The sequence below is a fragment of the Rhamphochromis longiceps genome, linkage group LG7 (genome assembly GCF_057381845.1).
Source record: "Rhamphochromis longiceps isolate RC_006_pf linkage group LG7, R_longiceps_female_GT1.1, whole genome shotgun sequence".
NCBI classification, from domain to species: domain Eukaryota; kingdom Metazoa; phylum Chordata; class Actinopteri; order Cichliformes; family Cichlidae; genus Rhamphochromis; species Rhamphochromis longiceps.
The window spans coordinates 51,165,356-51,192,614 of NC_140563.1; the positions used below are offsets into that span (position 1 = coordinate 51,165,356).

Consider the following 27,259-nt stretch of genomic DNA (forward strand, 5'->3'; position numbering starts at 1 on the left):
AACCTCAGAGAATGGTTGCCAATCTTCTTATAGACTCATCGGACAGTTTATTAGGCTTACTCGCTAGTACTGGGCTGGACACTTGACCAGCAACAATGCTCAAACAGGCTACAGCACTTCTCAGTAATGAAGGTGAACTCAGTCTGGGACCAACAAGCATGACGCATTCAAAGTGACTTAAAACAGCTTTCTTCCCCATTCTGATGCTTAGTTTGACCTTCAGCAGGTCATCTTGACCGTCTATATATGCCTAAATCCACCGAGTTGCAGATTTGATATCTGCTTTAATAAGCAGTTACAGATATTTAAACATGTGTAGATGTGTACCTAAAAGTGGCCAACAAGTGTATGCGCTGGAAGCTAGAATATTGCGTTTAGTCTAATTCAAACAGTTTATATATTATATAAAACTTGAGCTACCAGCTTATTAGCACAACTGGGTGACTTGGTGAAACTGAAACAGCTACCATCTTTGAAGCTGGTGAGGCTAACACTGTCCAAACTCTTAAAACATCTACAAAGATGTTTTAATTCAATAGATTTTTAGGTCATGTCTGAACAGTAAAAATGTCAAAATATTACTATTTACTGTCAGTGACTTCTACAGTTCTCATCCCAATTTCCTGGAAACTTTTATACTATTTGACAGACCCAGCAAATCTGTGTTCTGTGGTCAGTTTGTATGCTTAGTAATCTTTCATAGCTTCTACTTTTGACTGAAATGCCTCGATCACAACATCCCACATAGCAAAATTGGTATGGCCCGGATCTGGACCACACAATGTGCTTACACATGGCCCACATACCGCAAAGAATGACGGCCCTTTGGTGGCCCAGATCTGGTTTGCCAGAGGTGGCCCACACATGGGCCAGCACAAGGCCAGTTGCAGAGACACTGGTGGTCCTGTGCTGGCCCATGTGTGGATTACCTCTGGCAAACCTGGTTTGGGCCACCAAAGGGCCGTCATTCTTTGCGGTATGTGGGCCATGTGTAAGTTGTGTGCAGCCACGGGCCAGTTGCAGACACACTGCTGGCCCTGTGCTGGCCCAGAACAGTTTCAGCTCTGGCCTCCGATGTCAGCCTAATGTGTACCTTAATAAAGCCATGTAATTACAACATGTGCCGGAACATAATAGCGCAAAAGTAACATGACAACACTCTGTTCAGACAGTGAATGGACTGATTCTTATATAGCGCTTTCTACTCTCATGGATTACTCAAAGTACTCTATACAACATTCACCCAATCACACACTTTGTCTAAACTGAGTGCTTCCTAACTACATTCATACATATTCACACTCTTGACATGCAGACTGAAGGAACCAGGGATTGAACCACTAAGCTTCCGATCAGTAGGTGACCTGTTCTACCTCCTGAACTACAGCCACCCAGTGGTAAACATGAGTAAACCCTCACTAGGTTTTGGATAAAGTGTACACTCAGAAACCTGCATTTGAAACGTTGGCTACTATAGCAGTATAGTATTGCAACATGGCATTTGGGTCTTCTAACTAAAATAGGAAAATAGGAACACATAGGAACATCACTGCCTGACCTGGCCCACGTCTGGTTTACACTCTGCCATGACATCAGTCAGTCAGAAGTGCCAGCTTGATGCCAGGTCCAGGCCAGACCTGTTTTCTATGAGCCTGGGCCACATAAACCAAACCACAATCGGGACAGATATGGCATGCCATCACATAAACAGTGCCATCTATGCCAGGCCTGGCCCATATCTGGATGACATACCATTTACCATGCTAGAAGTCAGCCAGAGGTGCCGGCTACAGTTCACACAAAGTGGGGAAAAACTAATTCCAACATAATCATGGATAAACCCTTACTTGTCCTTTTGCTTTTTATTTAGATTCAACAGATGATACATTACTCATCTGTCTAACTTATCTAAGCTATCGAAGACTTAAAACCTAAAACGAGTACTCATTTGAAACTTAAATTGAGCTTTGTCACTGCTCAGATTTAAAGTTTGAGAATAACTTTATTTCCCCGTGCTCGTTTTCAATCTTTGTATTAACCTATGCACTTTTCTCAGAGTTATTTAAGTTTCTAATAATTAAGATGTCTTGCCTCAAACTAATTACCATACATTGTTTAAGGTCTGTCAAACTAATTTGCGAAGGGAACAAAATGTTCAACGCACACAATCAATTATTTCTAATTCTGTGTCTGGCTGACATGCATTCTGTTTTTGGGTACTTAAGTTGGTACAGAGTTCAGGGACAGTGGCACACAGACCAATTACCCTCCAAGATTTCTTTTCTGCTCCTGTGAAAGTGCCCAAATCCCTGATTCATTATGGGCAGACAGATGGATTAGTGGAATACAAGTATTAGTCTCACCGCTGAGAAAGGTCTTAATGGGACAGACCTCATGGTCAGACACACACTCTCCATTTTCTAGCGCCTTTCCCTCCTCACACAACAGACAGTCCTCGTCCTCGGGGCCGCTACATGTCACACAGTCCGAGTGACACTCCTCGCAGTTATTGGAGTCTTCATCGCCGTAGAAACCATCCGGACATTCTGAAACGCACTTCCCCTCTGAGGAAAAAAAAACGTAGCCTCTGATAAGTACTTCATGTGATCCAGGTGGGCAGGCTGCACTTTACATTAAAGCAGCCTTCAGCAGTTTCACACATCAGTTTAAAAAGTTTAGAATTACTAAAATACTAAATTACCCAAAGACAGTATCACTATGTATTAATATAATTAATATATGAAAAAACAAGTCATTTGCATTGGTTTTTAACGATTGCTCTAATAAATGACTAACCATCTGTGAGAAAAAAATTATTTTTACTGAAGACTGGGAGGACTGGTGAGGTCCTACTGGTCCTTTGTGGATTATCCATGTTATCTTAAAGCTTTTCTTTCTTTTCTAACTTTCAAAAATTCTAAAATCTGGCCATAGGTGTTTCTTTGTCACCCTGCAACAGATTGGTGACTTGTCCAGGGTGTACTCTGATTCTTGCCCTATGTCAGCTGGGATTGTCACCCTCCATCACACCATTCATGGGCCTGAGCTGGATAACCGGAAGAAAATGGATCTTATTCATCTTCCAGCTGCTCCCTTTACGAGTCACAGCAGATCACCTGCCTCTCCCTAGAATCCTCTTCTGTCAGACCAACCATCTACATAGCCTCCTTCACTATACTGGATCTAAGAAATGGATGGATATGCCATTTTTATAAAATAATATTTCAGTTTTTGTTTGCTTGTGCACTAATTGACCTATCCAGTTACTTGCCTATTATATTTTCTATCTAGATAGTTATAATACTAAAGCATTTAATGGCACGCATCACAAAAATCCATCTAATCTCATGCTTTACTCTTAAAAAATGATTTCATATGTCATTGCAAATAAAATGATGACAGGGTCTCTGTCCATGCTGATAACTTATAGCACTTCAATAACGATGATGTAAATAATCCTTTACAAACTCCAAAAATATTTATCTCCAAAATTGCTGATGTAAGTAATTTAATTACATGAAGGTTCCATATAATTCTGTTACATACTTACAATGTAAAAATGTTACATTTAATGGAATCTGGTCGAATGGGTTAGGAAAATATTCTTTGAGTGTAGCTTCACGTCTTACCCAACGAGGGCAAATTACCTAATAAGAAGAGGTCGCTCTCACACCAGTAGCACTCGTGTTCATCGCAGCTCACGCAGTTGTCGTCACACGGAATGCAGGTCATTTCTTCTTCTACGCTGTACGTCTTAGCTGGGCAGTTTTTGTAGCAGCCATCCTGGAAACTGACGACAAAAAGCAACGGTTGATGTTTGCATCACACACAAACATGAACTCTACTCTCACTGCCAGCGGAGGTCTTTTGCATTAGCTCAGAGATTAAATGAAAGAGAAAAGTGAGCCCAGAATGGCGAGATCACACACGGTGAGAGCGAGGCACACAGCCTTACTTGTAAAAGCCCTCAATGCAGGACAGACAATGCCTGGGGTTATCTGTCAAAAGCAGACAAAAAAAAAGAAAAAGAAAAATTCAGTCGCCTTTTTTTTTTTTAAGGGGACCTTAAGGGGGCGGGGACACCTTAATTTTTTTCCACTGTGGGCGACATTCATTTGGGAAAACTTTATTATGGCTACTGGGTCATGACTTACACAGGACACACTTCTTGCAGCCTTGCTCGCAGGCCATGCAGTCGTCATAATCTGGGTCTTCCACCTCACCTGAGAAAGGAGACAGAGAGCGGAGGGTGAGAGCGCGAGGTCAGTGTGGACAGGTGTGAAACAACGCTCCTTAAACACTCCTCAACATGCAACCTTGCTTACCTTCCCCACACTCCAGCTTAACACAGGATCCATCAGAGACATAGTAGGAGGCGTTACACTTCAGGCAGTGGTTGGGGCCTGTGCAGAGTCGGCAGTGGTCTACACAGGGCTCGCAGGTCCTCTGCTTGGTGTGGTAGAAAGCCTCAGGACAGGCGTCCAGACACATGCCTTTATAGAGGTAACGCTCCACCTTAAACTTATCTGGAGAATAAACAGCAATTTCACTAGAAAGCCACGTCTGTAGTTAGGTTTGAGGCCATTTCTTTAAGAGAATGGTGAATGGACTAAGCATTAATCTGTGGCTGGGGTTTGGGGAAGGCCTCAGTGAGGACTGCCTGCGGCTCACGGGGCCTCCAGATGGATTCATGAAGAGTGTGAGAAACAATAAAGACAGAGTCAGGGAGGGTGGCGCATGAAAATGAGGATGAACCCGTTTGTACACCTGTACATGGTGTGCACCATGCCTCTCACTTCATGACAGCTGGGATAGGCTCCAGCCTAAATCTCAAAGTTTTAGTGTAGCCCTTGGGGAGTTTGTGGCTTTATATTTACAAAATATAATTTTTCCTTCCTTTTCATCTTTTTAATGTCTCAGCCAGTTTTCCATTCACATACTGCACACACCACGTCACACTTACCGCGAGCTACTCATTTCGTACTCACCGGTGTCACAGCTCGTGCAGTTGGCTGGCCCCGCGTCCACACACGTGGCACAGGTGTGGTCACACAGGTGACACCGGCCACCCGACTGGTACTTCCCACTGGCGCATCCCACCACACAGCGGCCCTCATCCAGAGCCCTGCAGCAGGCAACATCAACATCACAAAATCAACACATATGAATTATAAGTATGTAAATGAGCTGAACTCATTTAAATCCCAGCGTGTACCATATGGTGCATTTACACAGATGTAGCTGGATGTGCCGACAAAGGGAGGAGGAGAAGAAAGGGTGGGAATGTTGGCTGAAATGTGGGTAATGTGGGAGTCTTCTTTTTTTGACATTTTATCCATGAGGAGCATCAGGGAGACATCTGGTCAGCAACATGACAACAATAGCCACGAGCTGTATGCTTCATTCATGACAAGAAATGGAGTCCTTTTACAGATGCTATCTCCCTCACAGAGCTCCCTCCAATCATGGAGTCAGAACTTGGATAACAGGAACAGAAAGGGTGATAGGATGATGCTTATCATTAAGTAATTAAGTGTTAAGGTACAGTTTCCTTGAGACCATAAACGGCACATTTTGTGCTTTATTTATATTTTGCCCCAAGTGGGCAGCTTGGGTGGAGTACATCTGTAGTTTGTGAGGGCTGCCTGAACCCAGAGTTAGTCAGTTTGCAGTGGCACCTCTCAGGTTGAAGCTTTGAAACAGACACGTTCTTTTTTTGTGCTATTTTTACGTTAAAATAAAAAGAAATAATTATTTATCGAGAGGTTTGATGGGGATATATATATATATATATATATATATATATATATATATATATATATATATATATATATATATATCACCCTGTCATAAGTGTTTCAGCTGTATACCAAGGCTTATTTCATCGTATTACATAGAAAGAATCAATGTCGTACTAGCTTGCAAACAATGGCAATAACAATTCATCAGGGAAATATTATTTCAGGCTCACACCCAGCGAAATATCATGTATTATAGAGAAACAGTGGCATGCACTCAATCTAAAACAGTCAAGTCCAGCTCACTGTGAAGAAATACAGCTGATGCAGTCTTCGCTTTGCGGCCCTGTGCACTTCAGGCACGTTGCGTGGCACGCGTGGCACTCCCCGTTACTGTCCTGGTACTCTCCTGTTAGACAGAAAGCAGGAGAAGCACACTGACTCAGAAATGAATAACCATCTGAGGTGCAGAGGTGGTTTTCATGTGCCACGGCTGAATGACTTCTGGTTTAACAAAAAAAATCTGAATGACTCAGAGATGCGAATGCATATTTCATGCTAAACTGACACATATTAATGGATTTTGCTTCTGTGTTAAATATCATTTAAATTTATGAACCAAACGTGTCAAGAATAAAATGTGGAAGACGGCCGACCGACCGTCCGTGCACTCGGTGTCAGCAGCACACGCTCCCCTCTGCAGGCTGTGACCGCTGGAACAGCTGCTGCAGTTCCATCGGCTCGGCCCCACACAGGTGAGACAGCTGGCGTCACACCTGAAGAGAGGAGCACAGAGAGTGAACAAGTGAACCCTTCACACAAAAATCCTGACCACACAAAACACACACAGAAAAAATAACTAAACCCCACTCCATACAGGCGCACAGCAACAACAAACATGAGTGCCAAAACAAGCACAAACACACGTGGAAGCCAACCACCAGAATAAGGCCTGCCACCAGCAGATAAACAAACCTCCCACACCTGAACACACACCAGTGAGCTCACCTCCTACATATCCTGTGCCCATCAGCTATCTCTGGGTTTGGTTCTGTGGCGTAGAAGCCAGCACTGCAGGAGGACACGCACCTCCACTCCTCCATCAAGTAGCCTTCTGCACAAGTGTTGCACGCCTCAACACCTGCACCTGGTGCAGCATGAGGAGAACACACACACACACACTTAACTGGATTACTGGATAAAGGACATAAAGGAGCAATGGGGCGTGAAAAGCGCTATATAAATCCAATTAGGGCTGGGCCATATTATACCGTTCACGGTAATACCGGTATAATGTTAGGCAACGATAGGAAAATGAAATATCGCGATAGAATGGGAGTAAAACGCGCATGCGCAGTGCCTTTGTTTTCATACGCACATGGCCGATTGTTGAGTGAAACAAATGAACCAGAATTGGTTTGTAAAAATGGTGCAACTTCAGTGATGTGGAACTGGTTTGGCGTTTGTCCGTCAGATACACAACAAAGCACATTTTTTGCAGAACATGCAAGCGGCCGTCGTTATTGTCGTATTTGTCGGACTAAGATGCTCTTAAATCTGGGAGTAATCTGGGTCCTAAACTCCGTACCTTCAGGTCAAACGAACACTGCAGCATCACTGAGAGTTTAAAAACTGTCTAAATTCTTTCATCTTTAATAAAACGATCAGCATTGCTGCTTTACCAGGTGTAACTATGAAGTTTAACTTCCAGGCATCCATGAAAACAAAAGTTATTACATTTAACGGAGTTAGAAGTTAGCAGGAAGCTAGCGGAAGTTAGCGCGCTAGTTTCGCTAGTTACCCAAGCATGATATAGCATGTTCTGACTGAGAGATTTCTGAATAAATTCAAACGTACAGCTCTGCTATCACTTCCAACATAAATGAAGACGGGAAACTAAACAGCAGTGACGTTTGTAGGGTTACTGAAGTTGGGCTAGCTGCTATATAATGATGTGCTACGTGATCGCTAGCGACACAACTATGTTAGCATGACATAAACAGTGAAGCTGAACACTAACACTTTTCCACTTATAAAAGTTAACGTGCCTGATAGTTAGAGACAAATGCAATCGCATGGCAGGATGCTGTAAACGGACCAAACTTCAGTCAGGAGAACAACTGAGATAATCCATAACAACTGAGATAATCCATCCACAATACGAGGTTAGTCATTAATATACTGCAACAACATGGGAATAGAGCAGCTGCCAGAGAATTCAACATTAATGAATCAATGGTACAGAAGTGGAGGAAGCAAGAAGAATGAGTTTAATAAAGTTTGACTTATCTGACTGCTTTGTTTCGCTTAATGTGCCTTATAATCCCGTGCACCTTATGGTCCGAAAAATACGTACTGCACACTGCAGTTTAATGTTGCAAAGCACCTCTTTTTAACTTCAGTGGATATTATACATGGTTATGCTCAGGATATGTCAGCCCATTTCTACTGGAAATGCCTTTTGGTTAAACTTTCAGCAAGGAATTTGTATTCGCACTGTTAAATTTTTATATAGCTTTAATGTACATAAAAACCAGCTTCTTGTTTAAGTGAAAATAAAAGGAAGGTTGTCTTTTTGCACTAGTAATGTTGTGGAGTTGTATTTTGTCTCGCATCAATTATATCGTCGGTTATATCGTTATCGCAAATTTTCAAATATATATCGTGATAAATATTTTTGGCCATATCGCCCTGCTCTAAATCCAATCCATTATTATTATTATTATTAATGCAAACGGCAGCAGTAAAAAACAAAACCAAAATGTGACTTTTGACCCCCGCTCTCACCTGCACAGGTAGCGCAGGCCTGGTGACAAGGCTTGCACGTGACTTCCTGCGGGTCATGGTAGAATCCGGCTGCGCAGCTCCGCTGGCACCGGTTCCCCTGTAGACTAGAGAGGATGGAGCGAGCATGTGGCACCGTGACACACACAGTCAATCATGTGACACCAAAACGGATGAGTCACTGCTTTCATCCCACAGCAACACCACCACAAACACTCGGTGAACTGAGTCAGTGAAAGCTTTATTCCGGAAACTTCGAACTCTTTGTCCGAGATGTTTTGTCCTTTCAAGTAGCAATACAGCAAAGCGTCGATTAAGATAAACTTATCTTTCTAGAAATGTTATGATTCTGCTGAGGGTTTGTGTGTGTGTTTGCTCGCGTGTGTGAGGAGAATCAGTATTCTCAGAGGCTTAGGGGAGAAGGAGTGGTGTTTACCGAGCAGTTAATTTGAGCATCATCAGAGAGTTTGTTTCACCTTGTGTGTGCTTTGCATTCTGTGCAGATGCTGTAGGAGGTGCACTTCAAGCAGTTTTCACTGCACTTTCTGCACATGTTTGCATCTGTGGGGAAATCAAACAATACGCATGGAGTATACACATCAGAGCCATTAATCAATCTTACTCACATACCTTCAACTGCAGTTATGTCAACTGACTATTCATTAGTGCAGCTGCATTCAAACCGCTCCTCTGTAACCCAGTCAAGGATTTTTTTTCTTCTGTCGCATTAATTTAATCACAAAAAATTTCACAAAACAGAACCAACCGTGGTCGAGGTAGTAGTTTTCCCCACAGATCGCTGTGCAGGTATTGGTCCCCTCAGTCAGGTGATGGCCAGGCTGACAGGAAGTGCACTGGTCACTCCGACTTCCAGTGCAGCTCTCACAGGAGGCGTAGCACCTCTTACAACGCCGACGGTCACCCCAGAATCCCCTGGGACATCCTGATACGCACAACCTATCGGACAGCCATGAACCAGAGGACACAGAGGACGAGAGGTGTTGCTATTGATTCGGAGTGGAAAAAATTATATTGCGGGTCAATTTTTGAGATGAGGACACACTCAAATAAAAACTATTTTTCACCCTCAATAAGCATGAAGCAATAATTTTGACTGAAATAAAACTGAAATACGTAGAATCAAAGATTTATTTATTCAAGTAATTAATAATTAAGAAAATGTGCTTGCTATAAACTGAATGTATACAAATGGAGTTATCTTAATTTGACCAGATTCCATTAAACGGAAATTTAACATTGTATTATGTAACAAAATTACATGGAAAATGTACATGGAAATAAATTAGATAATTTAATTTGAACAAATATTTGTTTTTAGTACAATGAAAAGCAAAAGTAATTCATAAAACCCCAAAACTATCAAGGACAGAATTACCAGACCCCTGATGCTCAGCCATGTGTCCTTTTTGCTGGATAACAGCCTGAAGTTTTCAGCAAATCTCACACTCCTCTCCTGAGCAACCCCAGCCCATTCTTCTTTGGCGAGTCTCTCAAGCTCCTCCAGATTTCATGATCTTGTGGCACCGACCTGGAGCTACAGATTTTCAGATCTGTCAGGCTCTGTGCAGACCAGTCAGTAACCGTCACTTTGGTCTCCTAGGGGTAGTCCTTCACCAGGCCCGACACATGTTTTGAGTCATTGTCATGTTAAAAAACAGCAATGATGCAGACCCAGTTTTGCTGCTGACTACTTGAGGTTTTCTTCCAAGATGGTCAAACATCCTTCTTTCTTTGTAACTTCTTCCACCTTGATGAGATTCCCAGTTCCAGACACACTGAAGCACCTCCTGCCACCATGTTTTAACTGTCAGGATGGTATTCTTTTGGTTGTTTGCCTCTCTTGTCTTTCTCCAAACATAAGCAACATCTATGTGGCCAAAGAGCTCAAGTATCAACTAGAGATGGCACGATACCACTTTTTTTTATGTCCGATACCGATACCGATATCATAAATTTGGATATCTGCCGATACCGATATGAATCCGATATAGTGTTTTTTAGTCAACAAAACTGTTTTTTAAATATCTTGCTGCATTTTGTATAAGTTCATACTCAAGTTTAAAACAACAACTACACTAAAGCTATTCTGTTATACCTGTATGCAAAAAAAAAATATTTCATAGTTCAGCGATACTGATCAATCTAATAAACTTGAACCTACACCATCCTCCCTATTCTGGTATTTTAAAGAGTACTTAGCATAAATATTAAGCAACCTAACTAATAGGGTTCCAACTCCCAGCAACAACAAAAATAAATAAATAAAAAATAGGGAACCACCCCTCACGCTCCACCTCATGATGCTTAATCGACGTAATCAACCTTAATTTGATGCAGTGTGAAAAAAATGCACAGAAATCAATTATTTTTCAAGAAATATTAAATAGATTCAACATCTTTCTTCAACAAAATTGCAGACTGCACAGATGGTACCTTCCCAAAGGAAAAAGTACTATAGCTTACTAGGGTATTTATATTAGACTTAATAGTCACTATATACAGTAATTGACTTCTATTCATTTTACATCAAATTAAAACTTTGGGTGTCAGATAATTATTTATTAAAAGCTCGACATTTTAAATGAGAATAAGAAAGAAAAGTATGTCTTTGTGCCCCCTTTTCCCTGTTAATGCCCTATCGGCCCCCCTGGCTAAACTTTGCTAGATCCGCCCCTGCACAGTTACCAGCCGTCAGCTACGTAGAAAAAGATCCTCGAGTAGAAAGTAATATTAAATACATTCTAACAACAGCTGATCAAGCTTAAACGTGCTGCTGTTGTTCAGCCGCTGGTTTCCTCTTTCTGGTGCAAAGTGGGCCAAAAACAAACAAGAGACACTGACTCGCACAGAAAAGCCGATCAGCTGATCGTTAAGCAGTTTCATGATTGAAGTAGCAGCAAGAAGAGGCAGTCGCTTGTTAAGCTTAACGCAGGAATGCTTTACAAACATTCAGAGATGGACTTACACACTTGCTTTACTTCTCTCGGGATAACTTTGTCGGAGATGAAATGCCGGGTTGCTAGCGAAGCTCCAAATGCTATCCAGACCACCGACAGGTCCCGCATGCCACAGCCGCTCTATCACGTGATGCATACTGCTAACGTTCTGAGGTGAGTTATGGCGTGTTGCAAGTTTTGTGAGGTGCTTTCGTGATATTTAATGGATCGGATTACATTTTTTATTTTTCTCCGATATCCGATCCAGTAATTTAGGTCAGTATCGGACCGATACCGATACGTAATATCGGATCGGTCCATCTCTAGTATCAACTCACCTGACCAAAGGATGCCCGTCCAGTATGCATAGTCTTTCTCCAGGTTGTCCTTAGCATACTTCAGTCTGGCTTGAAGGTTTCTCTTCTGCGGCAGTGAAGTTATTCTTGGTCTGCAACCTCATGGCCCACTCCCATGCCTAGTTCTAGTCACTGTCCCTTTTGAGACTATAATTCCTGATTTGGCTATTAGTTATTGATTAGAGTCTTTGCAGTTATTCTGGAGTCTCTCGCTAGTTTTCTTTCCAGGATCTTTGAAATATTTTGTTTGCTACATCTGCCAGATGTGTGGCTCTCTTTGAATGACACTCCAGTCACTGACACTCTAGAAAGGCTGTGATAACTTTGCATATCCATAAAATTAAGCTATAAAGTTAAACCACATCAGTGGTTTGTGCTGTGACTCAATGAAAAGGTCAGTTTTTCAGGGGGCTAACAAAAGAATTCATGCTTTTGAAGAAAACCAGTATGTTTAGAAATGCTCTGTCTAAAAAAAACAAAGAAAAACCTAAACTGAGAAATTTTTGACAAAAACATAAAATTTCATAAGGGGGAGGGGCATAGTAATTTTGTCCTCATGTGTAAATTACAATCATAGCCACAGAAACCTGTGAACTTCAACAACGATTTGACACAATATAAAAACCCGACTCATTTTTTAAAAGCATATTGTGTGAGCCACATACTGTGGATCTGCCAATAGCTCTGTGCTGTGTAGTCATGCTAACCTTGTGTTGTTCTTGAACTTGAGAAAAAAGTGCAAGCATGTGACACACTGCTGCGGGCCTGGCCCCTCACAGCCATCATCACTGCATTCTGGGTCGCAGGGTCCTGCAAGGGTGAACACTCGCAAAGTCACAGCAGCATCACGTCACATCACAAGAGAGAAGTTATTCAGACTGCTGATTTTATTCTGTATTTATGTAAGAGCCTGCCACATTAAGCATACACCGCATCCCAGTTCATTAAGCTGCTGACTGAGAGGCCGGAGATAGAACAAGGGAAAGCTTAGTACTATCAAGATGCAGGGTGTATGACTCACCGCTGTATTCTTCGCTATCCGTCGGAATCTCAGCTGATCTGGCTCGCTCGCGGTGCGCAGGATACGGGCGCTCCGCTGTGCCATAAATCACCAGGGACCACTTCTCCAGCACCCCTGTGAAACAGCAGAGAGATAAGAGGCTTTGTCCCGCGAGGCCCAGCCCTGTATTTTAACTGCAGCGAGCCGAGGTTCAGTGCATGTTTCATAATATTGAGACGTTACAAAGAGGAAGAGCAGACCTAGTTTGGAGCCGTCTTTCTTCTGAGAGGGAGTATCCTGGATTTTCAAAGTCCATTCCCCCGCTGCCTGCTCCCCCCAGCAGTGAGCTGTCATGAATTCCCAGTTCTGAAATCCCTCGGTGGAGTTGTCAAGAGGCCTAAACGAAAACATTACATAATCGTGCTCACGCTGCTGCTTCGTCTACTACTCGTTATATGATGATTTAAAGGATGTGTTTCCTAAAGACACAAAAGCAAAATCACCTTAATGTTTTCAGCTTTATCTGAATCAAAGATAGGAAACATGCTTCACTTCAGGAGGGCAAACCGGGTACGTGACAAATCCCTGTGTTGTGTTCTTATTCATGGCTCATAAATACATTACAGCTTCAGCTTTTTGTAAATGATTTATACATTCATATGAAAAAGCAAGCTCATCCCCTAGAAAACGCTATAGAATAAAATAGAAGCAATAAATATTCAGTCCTGTATGAAAGGGCAAATAAGAAAGATGCAGTCCTGTTTTCTAGTCATTTTCACATTTTAAAAAAATCAGTCAATCACATGGAAAAAATCTAATCGTCACAGTCCCTCTTGTCCTCCTGTGCTGACCTGTAATCCATCTTTTCTGCTTCCTGCGTGTTTTTTTCAATCTCTCCTCTCTCTGTGTATGAGTGTGGCCTTACCTGAAAAAGACTTTCAGAGCATATGTTGCTCTAAAAACCTGTATATACCTCTCAGCACTGATGGTACCTATCCAGATGTGCAACCTGCCAATTCCATAGGCGCTGATGCACACCCCATAACTATCAGAGATGCAGGCTTTTGAACTGAGCGCTGATAAGAAGCTGGACGGTCTCTCGCCTCTTTAGTCCAGGGGACGCCATGTTCATGTTTTTCAAAAGGAATTTCAATTCATCTGACCACAGAGCAGTTTTCCACTTTGCCTCAGTCCATTTTAAATGAGCTTTGGCTCAGAGAAGACGGGCAACATTTCTGGATCATCTTCACATATGGTTTCTTCTTTAACGGGCATTTGTGGATGGCACAGCAAACTGTTCACAGACATCAATTTCTCCAAGTCTTCCTGAGCCCATGCAGACATTTCCATGACAGCATGATGCCCGTCTTTAATGCCGGGGGGCATCCAATGTGGATTTTGGTCCGTCTCCAGATCCCTGGGAACTTTTGATGATGTCTTCACGATTTTATGTTGAAAATGTTATGTTTATCATCCAATTGTTCCACAATTTGCCTACTAAACCACTCATCTTTACTTCTGAGAGACTGCTTCTGCCATCATGCTACTGACCATTTAGCCTAATTAGTTGTAACAGCTGTTTCTTTTTAGTACAACTTGCTTTTCCATAGTTTTGGTCTTTTTGTACCAACTTTTTTGAGACTTGTTGCTGCCATCACATTCAAAATTGCTGACATAATTCATGAAATAGTAAAATTTCTCAGTTTTAGATGTTTTCTGTGTTCAACTGTGGCTAATATGTGGACTTACAACATCTGTAAATTATTCTGTTTTTATTGAACTTGTACATGACCTCTCGCATTGTTAAAGACTGTTGATTACTTCATCTGCATTAGAGATTTCTTCTGAAAACCTTAATAGATACCTATGGTCAGGTATAAGCCAAGGTCTAAACTGTTCTGTAACACTTGGAAACACTTGGAGGAAAAAAAACTTTAACTTAACTTAAATAGATTTATAAATTATTGTACATAAATTAGTCTGTTGTCTGGAAAATCATTGTGAGGTACTAATTTGAAATAAAAAACAACACTTAATTGTTTTCGACAAGCATATAAAGAAAGACCAGGATTTTTGGAATCACATACACTTCACAGACAAATCACAGACAGAAGGCAAAAAGTGAATTCTGCTCCAGATCGAATCAGCACAGATTAGACTGGAGTCACGTCTAAATGCCCTTTGAGGAAGATTGGGAACAGACAAGTTAAGAAAGCCCTCAAATATTTTCCAATTAAAGGAATTTTGCATATAAGGCTGGTGCAAAATGCCAAAGACTGTAAACAACGATACAAACCAGCAACAAGGAGGAAATTAAGCCTGTAATGGTAAGGGTGTGTTTACTTTTTTCCATGGAATAATATTAGATCTGAGATTTTTCTGTAGTGTCAAAAAATTTGTCTAATTATTTAAGATAAAATAAGCACCATGACTGCTCCTTTATTTCCTATGATGTCACCACAGCACATGGATCCTCATTGATTTGGCACAGATAACTGCCTTGAGGTGACTGTTGTTATGATTTGTTGTTATAAAATTGAATTTTGCACAATGTGTACAAGCTTGTAACCGGGGATTTTTCACGTGTAAGGCAAACACATTAACCACTACACCATAGTCACGCTGCCCATCCATCCATCCATTGTTTTCTGCTTATCCTTGTCAGGGTCACAAGGAGGCTGGAGCCTATCCCAGCCACCATAGGGCAGGAGGCAGGGTACACCCTGGACAGGTCGAGACAGACAACCATTCACAGTCACATTCACTCCTATGGGCAATTTAGAATGACCCATTAACTTAACCCCATTAACTGAGTGTGTAAAACTTGGTTGGGTCTGTGTTTCCACAAGCCCCGCTAGTTTAGAGACTTATTCCTCATGAAGAACGCAAGACATAACAGAACAACCAACTCGCTAACGAGGGAAGTTTGGGTCAGAACCAGCTCTTGGAGCTCACGCTCCTCACCTGACTCCAGCCCAAATCCTTCCAAGAGCAGCTTCCCTCGCAGCTATTTATTGACAAACTGTTACAATACACATCACAGCAAAAGCACCCCCCTCGTAAGACCCCTCTCGGTTACAAAGACAATGTGTGTGTGTATGTGTATGCATGTGCAAGAACATGTGTGTGTGTGTGTGTGTGTGTGTGTGTGTGTGTGTGTGTGTGTGTGTGTGTGTGTGTGTGTGTGTGTGTTTGTCTCTGTATGCACGATTTCCTGCTCACCAAAAGGATCATAAAAGCAGGAAGCAACACCACAAGAAACTGATCTGTCAGATAGGATGTATCTGCAATAAAACCTCCCCCAGCACAGAGTGGCTGGAGAGGTGGTCAGAGACAAAGGAATGTCTTGATCCTATAGATTGAACTAAGACTTTACAAATTTAAGAAATACAATGACAACATTCAAGAATTAGACTTAACAGTTACTGTGATCATTAAATGCCATCTTATGTGCTGATTGTTCGATACCAGCTAATACCTTGATGCCGCACTAATTATTACCTTTTAGAAAACAAAGATCAAAAGCGTCATGAAAGTAGAACATGAGCAATTAAAATCATCCCTTTATTTGTATTTTTAAATGGTCGGTGAAGACTTATAGCTTAACACCTCTAGCGGTTGCACAGCAACTGGCTAAATACTCCAGTCTCCTTGCCATCCAGTCACGAACTCTCTGTCTGTTGTTTGGTGCTTCACAGGCGGTGCACTTCAGTTTTTTTTTTTTTTTTTTTTTAACCTTTTCACTGAAAACAACAGCCCACTCCTGCTTGTAACTTTGCTGGTGAGAGCAGTTAATAGGAAACCAAAACAGTAAGGTTGCAAGTGGAAACCAAAAGGATGAGCTCAAAGACATCAAAATGATCAAGGGGCTGTAGATACAGTGACCACTCAAGTACTGATTACAGCAGCTTTAAATAGTATCTCAGCAAAGGTGAAGTTGATACTTTTAACAGGTGTGTTTTATATTTCGGTGTTATATATTTCAAAAAGTACCATTATTCCTTTAATTTAACAAATGTGTCAAACTCAAACATTTGGCTTTTGAAGGATTTGATGTTTATCAGGTAATCTGCAGAAACCGTCGCTCTCGGTTACCTGTTTGCCAGCAGCTGCGACGTGGTGCCCAAAGGTGACGTGAGGGTGATGGAGAGATCACCACGGCGACCGTGGCTTATGTTAACCCGGACCACGACGTGCTCCACATAAGCGACGTGCTGCGGGGCCTTGCTGGAGCAGCCTGTAGTCTCATGCACAGACATTAGCACTGAGCCCGGATGAATAAGCCTGTCATGAGAGAAAAGAGAAAAAAGAGACGCAGGGAGTAGTGGAGATAAAAGAACAGACGGAAAACAAGAAGCGCAAGAGAAAGTTACGAGGAGAGCCGCGGTAAGGAAAATGACACCCATTAAAGTACGACCGCGAATCAGTGTGAAAGAAATCAATTCCAGAAGAGAGACAGAAATAGATAACGTGCGATAAAAGGGGAGGAATCAAGGAAAGCCCTGAGTCGAAGCAGAGATCTCTGATACCTGCTCAGCTGGATGGCAGCCTCCTCCGCACATTCATGCTGTGAGGGGACTTGTTTCCAGCGCTCTGCCTCCTTCACCATGCTCTCAGCATCCAGCAGGCCAAAGCCGTACAGGTGGCTCACTAACAGACACCAGCACATCCCCAAACACACACACTGCACATTAGCCGGGGCATAGAGAAGGCACTGTAGCTTATAAATGACTTCACACACTCCCGAGACTTTGTAGGCGTTTATCGCTCTTCTGCTCACAGTACCTCATTAGTTTGTATGCTCGCTGCTTTATAGTTCCCCCAAAAAAGAGCTGAGAGGAACATTTACTAAAATATGCTTATCAAGTCAGGGGATTCTTCTTTTTTATTTATTTATTTATTTTTGGCTGGCAAATATTAAAATAGACAATGTGGAATTAGAAAATCAGCAGAGATCCGATGGGAATACCTTTGTATCCGGCTCCATTTACACGCCAGTCAGGAGCACTGAGATGATGAGCTTTTGATGTACAGACAATAATGTGCTGCAAATCCCTCCAGGTTAGCAAGGGGCTGAACGTTCAAGAGAAGGAAACCACATGCTCTCATCACCCGATTGCACAAATTGATCTGAACACGAGCTGCATGTATGGATGCTGTTATTAGAGGGCTGCTTACTTGGCTTCCAAGGTGAGAGCAATGACACCGGCAGCTACAGAGGCGGCGAGGGAAGTCCCTGACTGGGCCGTGCTGCAGCTCTGCTGTGGACCCACGGTCACCTGTGGAGGAAACCACTTATATTTATTTTTTTATATTCACCCACTATTAACATGAACAGCACAGAACTGCTCTTTTTTGTTGACTCTGCTTGACTGTATGTGTATTTTTTGCACATCAAATCATTTTGGAAAGCATTCAAATGACTGGCAAGAATTAACTAGGAGGATTCAGCATTAATGTGATCAATATTTAGGATTTAGGTTATGGATTTGCTATAAATTAGCTAATTAATCCTGTCTGGTTTCTTACCCTTCATTTCTTTATATTTTCTTGGGAAAATGGGAAATAGTGATTTATTGAAACATGTGCAAAACATGCCTGAGCTGTCCACTTGGACAGTTTCCTCAACATTTTTAAGGACATGCTGCAAACCATATGACATGTTTTCCCGTAATGGCTCTCTGAGAATCACTTCACTGGTGCAGATATTCTATTTTTATCTGAAACTCTATTATCTTTGGATTTTTAGTACTCAACTAAAGCAACAACAAAACGAAACAAAAGAGGCAACAAATTATGTGCTTAAAGATACAAGAATAAATTTGGTTTTTGCTAAGTTGCCTGTTATATAAAGACTACTTGAAAAATATTTTAAAAAATAAAATACAAATCTGGCTCCTTGGAAATGAATTGCAGCTCAGGACAGTGCTGTATATTGTAGAATATGGGCCTGGTTAACCAGCAACTGGAACACACTCACCTGTTTCCAAACACCAGTTAGGTAACATTTGTCATAAAGTAGCTTAATTTTTAAGTTTGCAGACACAAGATCACTCACAGAGACAAATGCAACAATTTAACAAAAGTGTCAGAGTGACAAAAATTAATCAAGATAATGCATTTTGTAGAAAGAAAAATTAGAAATACTGGCAAACACAGTACACATAATTAGATTTTTTTTGTTTTGTGTGTCGGTTGAGAAAACAAAATGGAAAACATGTAAGCCTGAGGCCAGAGAAGCAGCTCTCAGTCAAATTACTCTAATCAGCTACCCAACTCTGTTTACCCACAATGTCTGAAAATCACATGACATGATAGAAGTATTTGGCATTTTCCAGTTAGATAGACAAAACAAAAGAGTGAAATCTGGTTTTCACAAAACATATTTCACACAACATTAGGAAATTTTCCTCGGGCCGTTCTAGTATGTTAATATTATACTGCTGACTGAGTTCTGACGACATACACCACAGTTCTTGTAATGGCTTTTAATTAATGAAAATTAAAGCTCTAAGAATAAACATGAAAACAAAATCATTTGTTGTTGCGGGTTTGAACGAGCAGCTCCTCTCTGTGACTTCACAAGTTCAGCTTTGTTCTGCAGAGACAAAAGTTCACAGAGCCTCCGTCTTGGGCATATTTAGTTGATTGACAGGTGTCTCAGACTATCACACTCAGCAGACGTTGCATGCTCCCCACCCCCCCCAACACCACTGCCCAAAGCCAATGCTTAATATCCCAAATGTGTATTTTCTGGCTTTGAGCAGCTGGCAAGATGCCGGTGAATGTTAAATCCAACTACTCTAAGACATCCCGTGTCATCATCAGAAACAGTGCAAAAATGACTTTTAAATTAGCAGTTAATATAATTTTATTATCTAAATAACTTCATGCCCTCTGAGTGGTAAATGCCGTGCAAACATTAATGTCATAACACGACAAATATCTCGTAATCTGTGTTCAGGAGAAGCAACTGGAGTTTAGTCAGTATCACTGCATTGCATTGCTTCACTTCTTCCTCTTATTGTAAAATAATAATTGCTTTTGGAAATTTATGTCTAAAATATTAAATATTTAAAGGAATTATATAACCTCTTACAGAGAGTAGACCATTGTTTTTCTTGTTTTTCTTCTTGTCTGTAAAAAACTGCATATTTTGCATGATTTAATAGCTTGTATATCACAAGTTATCAAGTTGTCTCCACAACACCGTGAGACACGTTACCAGTTGCTCATGTTTCTGTGAAGCAATTCTGGCCTACAACATTGCTTCATTTCATTTTGGGGGGGCATTTGTTCATGCACGGCTCTTTTGAAGTCCCACCACAGCATTTCAATCCGGTTAAGGTCCGGACTTTGACTGGGCCATTGCAACACCGTGATTCTTTTCTCTCTGAGCCTTTCTATTGTAGATTTGCTGCTGTGCTTAGGATCATTGTCCTGACCCAGGAGTCCAACACACATACACACTGGACATACTGAATACTTTGTAATAAAGGAGAGTTCATGGTTGGCTCAAGGACAGCAAGGTGCCCAGAGCTCTTGTGGTTCATTGAGTTGCAACTTTTGCAAACTTCAGCCTCTGAGATTCCACAGTGCAAACTACTAATAGTTAACAGAAATGTTGCCTTTCGCAACATATTTTTTAGATTCGGCAACTTGTGTTTGTGTCTATATGAATGTTGCTTTGGATTGAGGCGAGAAAATGTTTTTCCAGCATCTGGGTAAAGCTATTTTCAACAGACTGATGGCAGGAGAGCATGGCTGCTCACTACGGTGGAAGAAAAGAAGCTATTTTTTGAATCATGTGAATCTTAATTAAGTTCTCTGTTAGCAACACTCACCATCTCCTCTCTGTCCCATCCGCCGTACGCCGTTGCCAGCGTGGAGGGGCACGGCTCCAGGTAATCTGGCTGGCTTCCATGCTGAGTGCTGCTGCTGATAGAGATAGTGTAAATACTGTTGCTGTAGCCGTCACAGGAGCAGTAGTCACCTCTTTCCCCTCCGTTTCCTGACGGCCAAACAAAGATGGAGCCCCTCCCTTGCCGGCCCTGAGATTATTTGGGTAAAGCAGACAGAGGAGATTAATTTATTTATGATATTTACATATTGATGTTGAGGAAAAAAACAGAACAGCTCTTGCAGTAAATATACAGCCGCAGGTGGGACACAGACATAAACAAACACAGCCACACTTTTTTCTCTCACTGTTTGAACGCTGTTCTGTAAAACAAGACGAGTCAGAGGTCCAGGTCCATCCAGAGTGGCCCCGTCATCTTTTGGGCCCCAGCCGGCTAAGTAAACATCAATATACCCTGAACTGAAGCTAAGCGACTGGGCCTCCACGATGTCTGTTACATCTCCATCCAGCATTCGGATGCCTGGGGGAAAAGGATAGCACCAAAGCGATGATAAAGTTTGAATCCCCTACTGTATCTACAAAACTTTGCCTTTCACGAAGTCCTTCGGCGTGCGAGTTTCATGGCGTCACATGGACTCACCGCCTATGCGTGCGTGGAAAGAAACTCCAACGGTGCACCGAGAGCTATTTGCAGCCGCAGCAACCACCCCTGCGCACTGTGTCCCATGGCTTCGAAGAAAGGAGGAGAACATCAGAACGCGAGGTTAAATGCATATGCATGAGGAGAAGACGGGCTATTTCCGTTACATCAAGCTATGCGAAGACAGAATTTAGACTGGGGACTTTGCATATCCATACATGCATGTAATTACTGGAAAACGGAAAGGGAAAGCATGCATTAATTAGAGTTCTGGATTATGACAGGGAAGCTGCAAAGCAGGTGCAAAGACAATTCCAGAGATACAAAGTACTCACTTGTTAACAGCACTGGTAGAAGAACGATCTTGGTCTTGTCCGTTCACATCAAAGCTGGCAAAAGGATCCTAAATCAGATAGATACTAAGTAGCGGCACATAACACCATGCCAGCAGCTATCTGACTGTATTTCATCAGACAAATCACAAAGAGCATTATTCACCAGCCCACTCAACAGCTAAGTGGATCAGACGTTTAATGTCCATTCCAATACTCTTAGCTGGCCTTTCCAAACCTTTGGCCCAAAAACCCTGCTCGCAATATCTGTCTGAGCTCTTACACTAAGAGCTCTGCCAAACTGCTTATGATTAATGTCCCCTTCCCAAGAAGAGTGTCCCATCCCAGGGCACTTACATAATTTGGCTTCAGATCCGGATGCTCTCTCTCGATGCCATCATCTAGGACAGACACCACCACACCCTTCCCAGTGTACCCTCTCCTCCAGGCCGCTGCAATGTTCATGTGAGACTGGCAGGCTTTGGAGTCACTGCACTGCTGTGGAGCGAAATAGTGGGACATTCAGCTTCACCCTCAGGAGTAAAGAATAAATGTGGGTCTATTTTAGGCTCTGTCTGTCTGTCTGGGTTTGTGTGTGTTTGTGTGTCTATGTTTCAGACTTGAGCATGGCAAAGGAAAACAAAACAAAACAATCTGACTCACAATGTACCACAGGCGGTTCCACACTGGGTCGCTGAAGTCCTGCATGTGGTCGCTGGACTGATGGTGCGTAGCAGGGAGGAGCTCTCTCCTCATGGGGATAGGAGAGATATGACCGGCTCTGGAGATCCTCTTTACTCTTCTCTGGACCACCTGCTGCTTGAGCCATTCCACCTTAAAAGGAACATTTGTACAGATGTTTATGTCTACTTTTTTGGATCCATTGTGAAATATTTCAGCAGCTATATTGCATTTACTGCGCTGGCAAAAAACAATTATGTTCTCAAGAGGAGGGGCCCTGACACTGTACCTCTGGTTGATACTCTGATGACTTATCAAAGACAAAGGGCACAAACGTAATCAGTGCAAGCTAATGACTTGCACGCTCTTCGTTCAACAACAAAAAACCCACAATCCCAAATTGCTGCAACATGCAGCTGTCTCACTGAAATATAAACACATCCTGATCATTCTGTAAATTGCTCATATAACACTGTTTTAAGGTCAAAATGGTAACTTTGTTCAGTGAAGTATCACAAAGTGTGGACGCTAAACTTTTCCGCTAGGGCCTTTATGAGGCTAATATCTGCTCTTAGTTGTTAAAAGGTTTTAAATTTGGTGCAAATTCAGAAGTTTTTAATTGTTTTTATTCCTGCAAAACTAATTACATTTCGTGGTTCTGTTAATGGTTGTTAGGGTCTCTGAGTTCATTTATCAGATACGTGCTAATGTGCTCTGAAACTCCTGAACAGCTCCATGTTACAGCTGCCATTATAATCCTGCATTGATGTTAGAATCCATCCATCCATCCATCCATTCGCTTCCGCTTATCCTTTTCAGGGTCGCGGGGGGCGCTGGAGCCTATCCCAGCTGTCATACGGCGAGAGGCGGGGTACACCCTGGACAGGTCGCCAGTCTGTCGCAGGGTCAACACACAGGGACAGACAACCATTCGCACTCTCATTCACTCGCACCTAGTGGCAATTTGGATTATCCGATTAACCTATCCCCACAAGCTGCATGTCTTTGGACGGTGGGAGGAAGCCGGAGCACACAGAAAGACCTGATGGTGGAATTGAACTCAGGACCTTCTTGCTGTGCGGCAACAGTGCTAACCACCGTGCCACCGTGCTGCCCATGTTAGAATTCAGTTTTAAAAAAATACCGTGCTTAGTAAAGCTGCAAACATGGCTCCACCAAAGAAGCAGTTTCCTGTTCCTGAGCCGTTATAGGGCACTTATTGAAATTCCTGAAAATTCACAATAATACAATAATAGTGTTCGCGTTGGACACTTTTTTTTTTAACTTCTGTGATTCTTTCTCAGGAATTTTCACTGTTATGTATGATGTATCAAATCATGTTATGGTTAAAGGCTGTATTTAGCTTTACTTTTGTTGGCCAGCAGGGGGAGCCTCCTCTGTTTTGCAATAGTCCAGTTGTATAGAAGTCAACATAAAAATAACCCTTTGTCTCTTACACCACAGTAAACTCATTGCAGTTGAGTTTCTGTGTTGTGCTTTTTGTGTTTTTGAGGTTTCACTGAATACAAAATTATGTTCACTTATAAATTGTGATCTCCATTAGAATCAAAACAGATAACAAACATAGAAGGTTATGATTCTGGGCCTTTCCTTAGCGTGCCACGTTGATGTAGGAGAAGTGAGTGGTCCCTTGAATTCTTAATCAGATTCATCCTCCATTTTTAAAAAACTCAGCTTGAGGCAACATTCATCTTCAATATACAGTTCATAGGTCATACAGTCTGAATTATATTATGTTAGTGTGTTGTGATTTCAGACACTACTCGATTATACATGAACAAAAATGTTGGTACAAAGTGACATTAATGCTAAAAAGTCTGACGTACGCTAAATGTTGTGAAAAAGATGAATCCCTAGCTGTTTACTAAATGTAAACTCAAAAGCTCCTTGGATGGTTCCCTTTCCCAAGTTGGAAAAAAGTCCTCCTGGCAAACACTGACACTACTATCGACTATGTTCTTTAACTTCTGAAGGTGGAAGACAAAGAAAGTGTGATTTTGTGTGTAACCAGATAACACTGGGAGTTGCTTAGAACCTGTCTGATTGTACTATATGCCCAAGCTGCTTATTGATACTATAAGAATTTGATGCAACCCTGAACACCTTGTTGATCTTTAAGGACTTCTGACATCTTTAGGTGTTGTTAGTGTTCGTGCACACAAAGCTGTAATGTGAGGGGAGGGACCAGAACAATGAACATGTGTCCCTATGTGTACGTGGAGTGTACGGAGGGGACATGATGCTGCTGATTAATAATCCAGTAGCTTCCCCGTCCTACTCATATCTCATTACTATACCTTGGTCTCCTTGGCGACGCGATCAGTCACTTCTTTGTTGCCTATTTTGGATTGATTCGCCGTCTCGTGATGGCGAAAACTGTAATGCCTCTTCAGGTCTCCAATCTGGTGAAAACACACATCAGATCCTCGAAATGATTTTGTTTGGAGGTGGAGGCGTGCTGCTCGTTCTGCTCTGCTACTGTGCAAAGCAGCTTTTTAATTATTAAACTGCTCGTGGTGTCTTTTATTAACACGGCTACCTTATACCTCTGATAGTTTTACAGCCCAGGGCAACCTGAGCCAAAAGGTTTCAGCCACACTGCTGCTCATCTGTGTACTGGTGTAGCTGCACATACCACGTCACTGTGTGCATTCTATAATGTATGTCAGCTAATATTTTTATACAAGCGCAGTCCACTGAGTAATGACTAGTTAATAAAACACATGACAGCTCACACTATTGCAAGAGAACAACAAATCATGCCCTTAAATATTTCATTAATATCCTTTTAGTGAAATAATTACTTTTTGATTTTCAACCTCAGGAATATAAGATTACTGTATAGCAGTCTTTTTAGTTTGAATGGGTCTCTCTGGTTCCTATCACCTGCTGTGAAAACTGAACATCTATCCCATGTGCAATAAAGTACAGCATGCTATTTCTTTGGAGTTTAACTGTTACTTTATGAAAGTGTAGAAAAATTAGTCTGAAATGAGTGCAACTAATGCAGCAGTGGCTCATAGAGAAGCAACTTTGGATTATGGTTGTTGGTTAAGTTCCCAGCACTAGCACTGCCTGTAGTGTGTCTTTGAGCGTGTGTGTTCTCATTGCTCATTTCTGGGCTAAATGCAGAGGTCAAATTCTTGTTGAAAAACATGCTGGTGGTCATGATTTATTTATTTATGAATGTATCTGTTCATCTGCTGCTTCTTTAAATCTTTAGCAGATATAATTCATTCGTCCCTGGACGGCTGACCAGACAGTGCAGACAGATATCAACAGCTTTTGATGCAATCCTAAAAAAATATTAGTAAAGCCATTAGTGGCTCCACAGTTAGATTTGTCCAATATTTCCAGTTTTCCAATAAATGAAACTTCCAAATGCAAGTCTGGTAATTGTGTAAATAATTGCCCTCTTCATGTTTGAGGGCACTCACCTGTCCCATGTTAGTAAATCCATATTTCTCTGCTATCCTGTTCACAGATTCGAGGTCCCCTCTTATTTTTATCGCCCAGTCGTTTGTATAAATCGTTGCGTGGCAAAGCTGGAGGAGAGTTCCCATCCACAGCGCAATAAAACGCGCCATTGCTGCTTATTTCTCTCGGTAAATAGCCGGTGCCCAGGTGTTTCACGAGCTGTCCCCGCACTCTGTTCTGTTGCAGATGCTTCTCATTGCGGGAAATCCGCTGGCTCAAAGACGCAGGATGCACCCGATGTTCTGCCGGCTGAAGTTGTGAAGACTTGACTCCTTCACTGACTACAAGCTTCTATCAAATTACTTCAATATGGAGGCCGGGGATCAGCTACAGTCTGTCCTTTATTGGGATCTGATCTGTGGGTTATACTTTACTTCTATAGATCTTTTCTTTTCTTTACTCTTTGCAAATACTGTAAAATGAATGAGCTGTCTGTATTTAAAAAAAAAAATATAGAAAGCTCAAGTAATCAGACGTGATATATATTAGAGGAAAAAGACCCTGTTGGCATAAGTTTGACCTGTACTTTCATTAAGCAATAGACAGAAACATATAGAAACAACAACATCAACATTTTCACTTCATAATTGCAGGACCATCTGGGCAATGAACGATGAAATACTGGAAGTTTTTTCTGTAATTTTACACATTTATGCTCTACAGTTCAAGCCTGAAAAGTCTTGATAGATGGCCAATGATGTAAAATGACATCCTCCCTGCTCTAGGTGGTATATTTAAGTTGAATTCTTTTGTGACTTACCTGTTTGGATGATTGAGTTAGAGATATCAAGGCATAGGCAGCTCTAGCCAGCAGGTGCTGCTAGGCCTCAACTCCATTAATCCAAGCAACTGAAGTGGATCTCTCTGCTGTATTTGTGCCATTGTGAGACTTTTTACTGAATTATCTTACTAATATTATTAATTGTTCTTGATTATTTGTCTATCTTTTATTAGCCAAATTATTATGTCTGTGTGTTGCATGCATACAATTTGTGGACATAGCTTGCTAACCAAGCTAACTAGCATTACCTGAAGAATTAGCATTAACAACAGCCAAAATGTTAGTGTTGAGGGTTCAAAACAAAATGTCCAAAACTAATAGGGGATGTCAGAGTGGCTATGTACAGTACATATTTTATACTGTCTATGGCTGAGAAACAAAAGATGCATGCTGAAGAATAGGAAGGGTGGGCTTTATACAGGAAGTACTGGAGCAGGTGTCTCCATCTACCTGCTGCAGCATAGAAATATTTATTTATCATTATTAATATTTATTATTTATTTTACCTAAAATTCAGTATCAGTTTCCTACTCGTGTGCTAAATATTTAACACAGAAAAGCAGTCAGCAAGGAGCATGGACTGTAAGTTTGCAGCAATAACAAACTTACAGTCCATCGAGCCAGCCAACCA

The 27,259-nt window shown here is 41.7% G+C and overlaps 1 protein-coding gene across 1 annotated transcript in view; it reads right to left on the minus strand.

Annotated features, from left to right (window-relative positions):
* The window catches only part of pcsk5a (proprotein convertase subtilisin/kexin type 5a), a 43,183-nt gene extending 17,153 nt beyond the window's left edge, over window positions 1-26,030 (minus strand). The window contains exons 1-27 of the mRNA XM_085414177.1: window positions 25,808-26,030; window positions 24,668-24,772; window positions 22,332-22,502; window positions 22,026-22,166; window positions 21,672-21,739; window positions 21,337-21,425; window positions 21,044-21,216; window positions 20,680-20,886; window positions 18,014-18,114; window positions 17,805-17,908; window positions 17,365-17,485; window positions 16,931-17,119; window positions 13,096-13,232; window positions 12,857-12,970; window positions 12,543-12,645; window positions 9,289-9,479; window positions 8,999-9,083; window positions 8,526-8,629; window positions 6,747-6,885; window positions 6,399-6,514; window positions 6,045-6,147; window positions 4,989-5,125; window positions 4,326-4,526; window positions 4,155-4,223; window positions 3,956-3,998; window positions 3,648-3,790; window positions 2,364-2,564 (exon numbers count right to left, since the gene is read on the minus strand). Coding sequence (XP_085270303.1) covers window positions 2,364-2,564; window positions 3,648-3,790; window positions 3,956-3,998; window positions 4,155-4,223; window positions 4,326-4,526; window positions 4,989-5,125; window positions 6,045-6,147; window positions 6,399-6,514; window positions 6,747-6,885; window positions 8,526-8,629; window positions 8,999-9,083; window positions 9,289-9,479; window positions 12,543-12,645; window positions 12,857-12,970; window positions 13,096-13,232; window positions 16,931-17,119; window positions 17,365-17,485; window positions 17,805-17,908; window positions 18,014-18,114; window positions 20,680-20,886; window positions 21,044-21,216; window positions 21,337-21,425; window positions 21,672-21,739; window positions 22,026-22,166; window positions 22,332-22,502; window positions 24,668-24,772; window positions 25,808-25,957 — 3,505 coding nt within the window. The 5' untranslated portion in view covers window positions 25,958-26,030. The remainder of the gene's footprint in view (window positions 1-2,363; window positions 2,565-3,647; window positions 3,791-3,955; window positions 3,999-4,154; window positions 4,224-4,325; window positions 4,527-4,988; window positions 5,126-6,044; window positions 6,148-6,398; window positions 6,515-6,746; window positions 6,886-8,525; window positions 8,630-8,998; window positions 9,084-9,288; window positions 9,480-12,542; window positions 12,646-12,856; window positions 12,971-13,095; window positions 13,233-16,930; window positions 17,120-17,364; window positions 17,486-17,804; window positions 17,909-18,013; window positions 18,115-20,679; window positions 20,887-21,043; window positions 21,217-21,336; window positions 21,426-21,671; window positions 21,740-22,025; window positions 22,167-22,331; window positions 22,503-24,667; window positions 24,773-25,807) is intronic.
* Window positions 26,031-27,259: the final 1,229 nt, after the last annotated feature.